Source organism: Carica papaya, chromosome 6 (genome assembly GCF_054855325.1).
Source record: "Carica papaya isolate Zhongbai chromosome 6, ASM5485532v1, whole genome shotgun sequence".
In the NCBI taxonomy this organism is placed as follows: Eukaryota; Viridiplantae; Streptophyta; class Magnoliopsida; order Brassicales; family Caricaceae; genus Carica; species Carica papaya.
Window position 1 is genome coordinate 9625440 of NC_142314.1, and position 10507 is coordinate 9635946.

A 10507-nucleotide genomic window follows, 5' to 3' on the forward strand; every position below is an offset into this window, starting at 1 on the left:
TCTGAGATTAGGGTTTGAATGAAGAATTAGGCTCAAAGGAAAAAGATGGCAAGAATCAAAGGACATAAATGAAATTTGAAAATTTGATCTGACTTTACAACTACATCATATATTAAATCACCACTTATTTGTCCTAATTTTCATATATAAGTTGTCATGCATCTGATACTTAACGATTTATAAATGATAGTTAAATATGAGAGTAGATTCAATAAATATTTAAAATTAGATTACTAAAATAAAAAAAGAAAAAAAGTGCTAGGAACTTATATGAGAAAAAATCAAGAAGTCACTTATTTGAAACTTAACTGTCCATAAACGACAATTAAGAGTAAACATAGATTTAGTAAAAATTTAAATATATATAATTAAAATAGACAGAAAAAAATCTAGAAACTTAGAAGGAAAAAAATTAAATAGTATATTAGCGTGTAGGATAGTTTAGTCCGTTAAATCTATTACTCACTTCAATTTGTTTCCTGTTAAATTTGTTACTCACTTCAATCTCTTTCGAATTTGTGACTTTCTATCTAGATTTGCTTATAATTTGTTAAGTGTAGCCCCGTTAGGAACAAAAAGCCAAAATGCTTTGCCCGTCCATGCAACTAGCTGCCATCTATTCTTCCCAAACTGCAAAACGGCATCGTTTCAAGCGGATCATGATAACTCCGATGTGTTAGGGTTTACATAGACGAGAGAGGGAAGGTCACTTTCTGGACTGAGAGATCACAGAGCTCAGGCAGGGGCAATTCAGGACAGAGGGAGGAAGCTCACAATTGCAAACATGTGTCCAGTTGAGAACAGTCGTTGTTCGGAAGGGGAGAGTTTCGGCCTTGAAGCAGAACCCTAGGGTCCGAAAGCAGATGTGACTTTGCTCGTCTGAGGTTTCGGATTCACAAAAAAGAACAAGGAAACCGATTGGAGAAGAAGGAGAAAGGAGCAGAGATTTAGGGGAAAAGAGAGGATAAGGAGAGTTTGAAGAAGCGTGGACATGGAGCTTGGAAGAGAGCGGAGAGTGCTTTCACTTGTAGAAATCTGAGGAGTTATTTTGTAAACGTAAAAGAGAGGTAGAAGAATTGGAGCCAGCTTCCGGGGACGACAAAAGAGGGATTCTCTGGGTATCTTCTTCAGTGTTCTTCGGTCACTAAATAGAGATAGAAGGAAGATTCTGATTGCAGTTATCCGGAGTGTTCGAGATCTTCTAGTGGGTAAGCGTTGTTTTTTTTTTCCAGTGGACTGACAATAAACCTTGAGCTTAAACAGCATCTACTGCAATTAGTTTGGATCGTTAGTTCTTTATGAGGAAGATACGTGCTTTTAATGATTGATTGAAATTAAAGTTGAATGAGATTGATTATCATGCTATTGTGAAAAGAGATTTGGAAGATTCCGTCTGAAAGAACATTACTTCTCTGCAATTGTTCAACTGCGTAGTTTCCTTTTTGAATTAAATCTGATAAGTAGGATAATCACCAACCATGAACGGATGAATAAGCATAGTTGTAAGGGTGAACGGGGTCCTCCTTTTGTTGTCTAATTATGGATTGTGTCTTGTTGAGAATTGAAATTTTTTGTTAAGAATGTAACAGCCAACCTTAGATATACTGAAAAGCTTTTAATATCTTTAGACACTGCAATTGGAGATGGTAAAAGTTATTGTCTCCGAAATTGGTCAGAATGAGGATCTTGTTTTCTGGAATGTTTAAATTAGAATCATGACCTGGTACACTTGGCTTGAAGTGACAGCTGGTCTGCTTGACCACTATCTGAGTAGTTTTCTCCAGAGAAACATTAGACTAATGGTTGTAACTGGGTAGGTTGCAGTCTGTTTATTCATTTATTTTCTTGTTCTTATGTTTTGTTGGCTGACTACATATCCTGGATATGGTGATCAATTTGTCGTGAATGTTTGGCCTGATTCTAGGTGTATTGATTTTTTCACTGCATCATGTATCATGGCTTTGATTGCAATTGTCTTTCCTGATTACATTTGGCCCTTGGTTAGCATTGTTTAAAATTAAGTACTTATGAAAACAAGGAGGGTAGTAGAAAGGTGTGCCTGATTGAGATTCTTTTATTTGAGTCATGTGTGGTTAGCTGCAATGTCCTTACATGGACAGTTCTTTCAACAGTTTATATCCCCATCCATAGGAATCTGTATCAAATCTATTTTTGCATGTTTCACGAGCATCTTATTTCTTTTATCTGGTTTTTATATAATTTCATTATGTCTGTTTGAATACTGCTGAATGAAAAAAATACCCATATTGCTTCAGTCATAGCTTTGTGGTGCTGTTGTGGTGGAAAACTGATTTGGGTGGTTGAAATCATGGCATTCTCATGAGTTGGTAGGCTGTCCCAACTTTGTTAAGACCATATCAAACATTTCTTGTTTGTATGCTGGAAATGAGAGTTGAGGATCCATTATTCATTTTTCTTTTGCGTTTCTCCTTGCTTGGGAATCCAATAGGACTAGAATAAAATTACAATCTGTTTGGATTCACATAAGGTTACAACACGAGACATCTTGTGTTTTGTAAGGAAACAGTATGGGGATATGTCATGGTGAATAGACTGTTTGGTTCAAAACTTAATATGTGTCAATGTGTGAAAATGTGTGCTAACTGGAGGTTAAATGTCACTTTGTTTGCTGTAATTCACGGAATGTCATTCAACTTGGTTCCTATTAGGGATCCCTGCGAAATACATTTTGACATGCTGCTACTGTTATGCATCTTGTTTACTGCCAATGAGGGGTGTGCATGTGCGTTTTATTCTTTTCAAAAACATTTGTCTTTATCTTCTGCTCTATTAATGCTTGCTTTCTTTCATATTTCAGGCAATTAATGTTTGCTTTCTTGCACATATGATAGTGATTGATAGATTGAACATGAACTCAATTTTTCTTTTGAAATAAGAGCATGAACTCAAATTTTGTTAACGATTGTTATTCAGTATACACTATTTTGGGATCTAATTTTTTTTACATGACCAGTGCATGATTTGGTGTCCAAAAGAAAAGCAAGATAATTAATGGCACATCTAAGCATGGGAGAAGCACACCGGCGGATCACAGAATACCTTAACCGCTTCTCAGACTCCATTTCATCCCAAGATGGAGCCTCCCTCAGTCAGCTCCTCTCTTTCTCCTCAAACACCCCTTCCCTCTTATCCCTCGCAGATGCCCTGAATTTGTTCCAGGTTCAATCTTAATCTCTTTCTCTACACATTTGATGGAGACAATTAATTAAAATCATTGATTTTAGGTTTAATTGTGATCAGGACGCTAATAGATTGATAAAACAATCTGATAAGTACTCTCAGTTTAGTGAAATTTTGGTCCCTCTGTTTCGCTCTCTTCAAAGTTACCATCTTGGAAACTTGCTCGATGCTTACCATGCCTACGAAAAATCTTCCAAGTAATGTTCGCCCCTTATTTTCAGTTGATTTTCAGCTGTCTACTCCTATTGTTCTGTAGTTTACTACAACATAATTATTTTTCTGAATTTAGCTATTTGTGTATTAGTGCTGCCATATGAAAAATCTTCCAACTACTGTTTGCCGCTTATTTTCAGTTGTCTACTCCTCTTGTTCTGTAGTTTGTTGTAAAATAATTGTTTCTCTCAGTTTAACTATTCGTGTATCAATATTATCATATGCAGCGCTTTCATTCAGGAGTTTCGGAATTGGGAATCTGCTTGGGCTTTGGAGGCATTGTATGTTGTTGCTTATGAAATTAGGATTCTTGCAGAGAGGGTGGGTCATTCACTATTTTCAATTTTTTTAGTTTTATCTTTTGTTCTTCTCTTTTAAAGATTATGTTAAGATGAAGTTCATATTTTTGTGTTATTGTAGGCTGATGAAGAGTTGGCTTCTAATGGAAAATCGCCTGAGAAATTGAAAGGAGCTGGCTCTTTCCTGATGAAAGTATTTGGTGTTCTTGCTGTATGTTCCAAGATTGCATTGCTTCTTTTCCTTTATATTGTTTTCCCCCCTTATTTCTTCATCTTTTATAGGTATGTGCTTGTGAGTTAAAATCTAGTGAAGCAAGAAACTTAAATCTATGTTGTTCGAAAAAATATGGATTGACTTTGACATTTAATTGTGGTAAACTATTTGATATTCCTAAGCATCGTGGACCACATTATCAAGTTATAGAAACATTTTATAACATACTTTTCGGTTTTGGACAGTATAGGTTGTCCATGGACATGAAACATCCTATTTCAGATATCGCTTACATTGCCTTTCCTAGGTCTTTTGATTTGGAGATTGTATATATATTATAGGGAAAAGGTCCAAAACGTGTGGGCGCATTATATGTGACTTGCCAGTTGTTCAAGATATACTTCAAGGTACCGCCTTTATCTTAACTTGTTTATTCCTTTCTGTGCTGCAACTCTGTTAACTTTTTTTCTATTTTCCCTCTTTTGTTGTCTCTTAGTTTCTCCAAATAGACCATTAAAATTTGTTTTGGCAAGTGGATTGCATTACTTTAAACTAGGCACTTTGACTTTCACAGTTGTAAGCTCATGGCTAGAGCTATGGACCTACCAAAATGTGCAGGCACTTTTAACACTCAAAATATCCAATACGGAGATTTGTCCCTGTCATTGTACTTTGTATTGATAGCTCAATAATGCCCAAAGGACTGTTGCTATGAAATTATCTCTAACACTCTTTTAACTTTGCCTTCTTTACAGCTTGGTACAGTTCACCTTTGCCGAAGTGTGATAAGGAGTATTGAAACTGCCCGAATTTTTGATTTCGAGGAATTTCCTAGAAGAGATAAGGTCAGATCAAATCCATTTTCATTCTCGTGCTTTACTCAATTTGTAAAGATGCTCCTTTAGTAATCTTTTGAAGACTTCTATCTTAAGGCTTTACAACAATTACCATGTGCTATTCCAGGTTACTTACATGTATTATACTGGTCGATTGGAAGTTTTCAATGAAAATTTTCCTGCTGTAAGTGATTCTAAATTTCTTATTAGCACAGAACATTTTTCATTCTCTGTTACGATTTGAGTAGTATTCTGGGCTCAGGTTGTAGTTTTTACTTAATTGCTACTACAGTCCCTTTTATTGTATCACCGTAGCAGTTCACTCCAGTTGATCTAGTATTTGAAGCTATATGACGTTAGTTTATCTGGCTCTATACTTATGATTTTACAAGGCATTATTTGTTACTGCTATCTAACTTTATCTAAACTTTGACTTGTATGAGCATTTAACAGCTCTCCAATTATGCATGCTGATAAAGTTTCTCCATAACCTTGCAGGCTGATCATAAACTATCATATGCTCTAAGCCATTGCAACCCTCGCAGTGAAACAAATATAAGGTTTGGTTCAGGTGTGCTGGCTGCATATGTCTTGCATCTGCATGTTTTTCGACAAAAATTGTGCCGTGTTCAATAGGTGGCAAGTTCCAGTTTCTGGGTTATTTTGGTCCTAAATATAAGTCTCAAGTTGTGTTTCAGCGGTGTCAATTTGCAAAAGTGCGAAAAATGGTAAAAGATGTGCATGACCATCTAGTGTTGAACAGTTATTTTCCACGTCCTGCACTGTTGCCATTTGTCCAATTCTTCCTAAGTTGTTTTCTTTTTCTTTCTCTTAAAGCATATATTTAGTCATCGAAGAATTCATTAAAAATTAAGTAATGCTTCTCCTGGATGCGCTCGCCTTGTACATTATCTTGCACAACGTTAAAATTATGCATCATCTTTTTCATTATAGAGCTCATATATTCTGTTGTCCATTCGAGCAGGATGATATTGAAGTACTTAATTCCCGTGAAACTTTCAATAGGCATCCTGCCTAAAACTTGTCTCCTGGAGAGATACAACCTACTTGAGGTATGGCTCCCTGCTTGTTTATTTCTATACACGGAAACTTTCTTCATTAGTTGCTATCTTATTGATAGAAATTGAAAGAAAATTAAATGAACTAGAAAAGCTAATGGAAATAATTTGAGTTTAATAACCTGGAACTTAGAGTAAGGATGTTTAAGTGCTAATTTTCAAGCATCTAATATAACTGTAGAAGTAATTATCGACAATTTCAATTTGCAGTACGAAAAGATTGTGCAAGCTCTAGAGAGAGGTGATCTCCGACTACTCCGGTGTGCACTTCAGGAGCATGAAGACAGGTATGTTTGTCCTTGATTAATGTAATATGATGTTCAAACCAGTGAAAAAAAATTTACATATGCTACAACAGGTTTTTAAGATCTGGTGTCTATCTTGTTTTGGAGAAGCTAGAGTTACAAGTTTACCAAAGATTATTAAAGAAAATGTGAGTGGCCATATCAAATGATTCTAGTTTCTATAGTTGCTAGTAAAGTTTATTAATCATATTTATGTTTATACCTGCAGATACATCATCCAAAAACAGAAAGACCCAAACAGAGCCCACCAACTCAAGTTGGAAGTAATTGTCAAAGCACTGAAATGGCTTGAGATTGACATGGATCTAGATGAGGTTTGTTTTTTTTTTTTTTTTTTTTTTTGTTCTTTTTGGGTTATTTCTCAGTACCTTTATGGCCTGTTTGCAGTCATTCTCTATATGGTTACTGATCAGTTACCAGTTCTAATTACCATATTAATCTTTAGATACATAACTATAACATGATTTGTTGTGTTTTAAGTTATATCCCACAAAGTGAATTTTATGAGGAGCAATTTAAACATAACAAATTATAGTATGATTATGTATATTAAAGATGGATATGAAAATTAGAATTAACAATTAATGGGATATGAAACAAAAAGATAGGTCTCTGTATATAGGCTATTGTGTTACTTATCTTGGTGTTTTTGCAACGTGTAGGTGGAGTGCATAATGTCTATTCTAATATACAAAAATCTGATGAAAGGGTACTTCGCCCATAAAAGCAAAGTTGTGGTTTTGAGCAAGCAAGATCCTTTTCCCAAATTAAATGGGAAGCCTGTCAACTCGTAGATCATATAAGAATTGTGAAAACGCCCTCTTTAACTTCTGAAACTCTGAAATGTAATTATAAAAAAATACTCTCAATTTAATTTTATCAGTAAAAAAAACGTCACGTTAGTTTGTAGTCTGTCAATCAACAGCTGAAAATATGAAGAGTCAGATAACTTGACATATTTTATTACTTAAATTGTTATGAATTATCTTATAATATGTCATACAATTGTTATATAAAGTGTTTTTATATATATTTTTTTTTAAAAAAAAATCAACAATAAAAAGTTGTTTTTGTGAAAAGTATTTCTGGCAGTCAAAAGTTGGGGCATTGGATCCAGTGCAGAATCTTGCAAGGTAAGTCAATCGTCAAATTCCCCAACCCTGCAAACTTTTGACCCAAAACCCGAGACGTGTTGTTGAATTTCTCACTCTTAATAATAAATTTTTAAGTTAATAAATCACAATTTTAACCCATTTATATAATTATTTTAAGGATACTTAGTTACCTATTAATAAAAACCATATAATATATTAGTAAAACTAAATATAGGGTAGGATGTAGGTGGGGATTGAGCTAACTAATTTTTTTTATTTTATGTATTTAATGAAACATTGTTAATGAACTTATAAACTTCTCTACCAACTAAAAATTAAGTAAAACACTTGTGATTACAAATGTATCGTTCATGTGAGGATTACAAGAGATTATTTGTAGTCAAATTAATTTTTACATCTAAAAATACTTTTTAGACTATTATTTTTAAAAACACATTTTTTTATATAAAAAAATAATAATAATAATTAAAAAAATACTTTTTAAATTATCTTCTTTGAGATTATCATAAATAATAACTGTTAGAGTTTGCTCTCGTAGTCAAATTTGAAAGAGATTATATTATAGTTTGACAAAAATTTATATTCTTGGCTATGGATAATTTTCACATCAATTTTCAGAGTACAAAGGATGGCTGCCTACGGAAATTTGTACGAACGCAAAGTCAGAATTATAGTTATGATTTATATACAGTACAATTTTCGTCTATTTTTCATGGTATGTAGGATTTCAAAAAATATAAATCTGAGTATTTAATTAATTTAATAAATCAAATTGCCATTAATATCTGTTTAACAAACATTACTAATAATTATGCCATTAATCAGTTTGATTATTTTGCTTGCTATTCATAACTGAGTCGTCTTCTACATGTTTGCCCACCTATAATTGGAAGTGTAGAGTTTATATTTACATATAATTGTGCTTATTAATTTAGAAGTGAAAGGTTGAAATAAGTATAATAAGAATTTGGAATAGCTAGAAGTTCAATTCAATTGTTTAAAATATTTAACTAAATTTATTTTAAAAACCAAGTAAATAATTAATGTTTTATTCGAACCCAAATGTTTTTCCTTTTTTCTTTTGGAGCAACCCATATTTGTGCATGTGTCCGAAGACTATATGTTTGTGTGTAAATGTGATGTAGGTAAACAAAAATATTTAGCTTGACCAATGCATAAATAATATCAATGAAATGCTATATAATAACAAATGAAAAGAACACCCTAATGGGTTCTCTCTATTACTCTAAGCTATCTCTCCTTTGTTTCCTCGTCGCTCTGTGGTTTCTTTGTTGTTTCCTCGGGCAAATACATCAAAGTTTTTACTATATCAAACTAAAGGTAAAAGTTCTTGTATGGTATCAAAGCATATGGACAACAAGATCTCGAATTAGATGGGAAGCTTGCTTCTTCATCAAGAACCTTCTCCATCGAGTGGCAGTATCCTTAATCCTACAAAACCTAGTAGTCCATATTATATTGGCAATAACTATAGTTCTGAGTTAACCACTAGTAATGCAATTATTAGATGTAACAAACTGTCATAACTGAGCTAGATTTATGAAGCGAGCATTGGAAATAAAAAAATAAGTCAGGGTTCACAGAAGGATATTTGAAAGAACCAGCAAATCTAAATGATCCACTCATGGATCACTAGTTGCAATGTAATGACACCATCATTACTTAGATATAGAACAAACTTTCGACAAACATCAAACTTGGGATTTTCTTTGCTAATACTACTTACCAGCTCTAGATCGACTTAGAACAGAGATATGTATAGCAAAATACCACCAGGATCCATGAGGAAAAGCAAGTTATAGCCAACCTCATGTAAAATTAAGATACTGTAAGTGTTTGCTTCTCAAAATTAAAAGCATTATTTGATGAACTAATGAATTATGAGTCGATTTCAAACTGTATATGTGTGGTTTTGAAAACCCTAGTAGAATATCAACAAAGGGATCAGGTGATGAAATTTCTTATGGGACTAAATGAGTCCTATAAAACTAGTAAAGCTCATATGTTACTCATAAATCTTTTTCCTAGTTTAAGAGAGATATATTCAATTGTTCAACAAGAAGAAACATGTATGGAATAATTATTAGATTTTGTGACTGAAAAAACCCTTACTTTAACTATTAGAGATACAAACAAAATAGTTAAGGGATTCACTTCCAACCAATAAAAATACTATTCAACTCATTTCTAAATTGTAGGTCATTCTATAGAATAGTGTTTTAAGGTTAACGAGAATACGCCAACTTGTTTAAATTGCAGCATGCATAGACATACTGCAGAGACTTGTTTCAAATTGTGTGGATACTCAAAGGGTTATAAAACCTATGAGAAAGGAAAATAATCAAGTGTTAACTAAGTATATTCACGTAGCTCATGTGAGTCAAAAACTAATATGAAACAAGCAATGATCACCCAAAAACACTACACACAACTGATGGTATTGTTGTAGCCAAAGCTCTTCCCATGATAACTTGTACAATAATTACATATAAAGCCACAAGACACAAATATGTCATGGTTCTTTAGTATGTATCTTTGTCTCTCATGTCATTCAATTGAGTAAAATAAAATAACATGTTCTCATGGATCATAGACATTAGAGCCTCAAATTACATTGTATCCACATCAATTTTAAATATTGGAGTTATAAAAAAGGATTTCTTCACATGTTACTTTGCAAAGATAGCATATATAGTCTTTGTTATCTTTACATTGCACATAAAGGATATTATGAGAGTGTGTGGCTAAATGTACTTCACAAAAATAGCGAAAAGGGTGAGCATTTTCCACATTAAAAAAACGAAGATAACAGATGTATTGACACTTCACAATGTCCTTTATATATATTATTTCAAATTTAATTTGATTGCACAAGAAGACCAATTGAAGATTAAAAGTGTTGTCTTATTTTCTCATCATAGTTTTGTGTGATACAGGATTTTTTGACCTTGAAGATAGTTGGAGTAGGTAGAGTTAAGGAGGGCATGTACTAGTTGGGATTGGATAAGAATTTAGCCACACATTCTCACCATGACTTGGCTTTAGCATTTTAATTTAACTTGAATCAAGAAGAATGTTTTAATGTCTAGCATTATCTATTAGTACATAGCTTACTGTCCATTTTAGTTTTTATTCCAGATGCCTTAAATGGTAGAAAATATTGACCCCAACATGTATGTCCACTAGTGGGAATGCTAAGGACC

General features: G+C 33.2%; 1 protein-coding gene across 2 annotated transcripts; it reads left to right on the top strand.

Annotated features, from left to right (window-relative positions):
- The first annotated feature begins 558 nt into the window (after positions 1-558).
- On the top strand, positions 559-7134 carry EER5 (proteasome family protein). Of its 2 annotated transcripts, XM_088223127.1 has the most exons (14): positions 561-1208; positions 2996-3201; positions 3283-3419; positions 3663-3756; positions 3856-3945; positions 4290-4355; positions 4704-4793; positions 4912-4968; positions 5283-5344; positions 5770-5857; positions 6074-6150; positions 6222-6296; positions 6377-6482; positions 6831-7134. In XM_088223127.1, exons 2-14 carry the CDS (start codon positions 3034-3036, stop codon positions 6960-6962), a joined length of 1242 nt encoding a protein of 413 aa, XP_088079253.1. In that variant the 5' UTR covers positions 561-1208; positions 2996-3033; the 3' UTR covers positions 6963-7134. The 2 variants fall into 2 exon arrangements, with proteins under 2 accessions (XP_088079254.1, XP_088079253.1); XM_088223128.1 differs by lacking the exon at positions 6222-6296 and having other exon boundaries at positions 559-1208.
- Positions 7135-10507: the final 3373 nt, after the last annotated feature.

Bases quoted from the DNA above. Each gene is read 5' to 3' on its own strand.
- EER5 (XM_088223127.1), top strand. From the start codon at position 3,034: ATGGCACATCTAAGCATGGGAGAAGCACACCGGCGGATCACAGAATAC. The intron at 3,420-3,662 runs GTAATGTTCGCC...TATCATATGCAG, and splicing joins GCCTACGAAAAATCTTCCAA to CGCTTTCATTCAGGAGTTTC. The intron at 4,969-5,282 runs GTAAGTGATTCT...ATAACCTTGCAG, and splicing joins TCAATGAAAATTTTCCTGCT to GCTGATCATAAACTATCATA.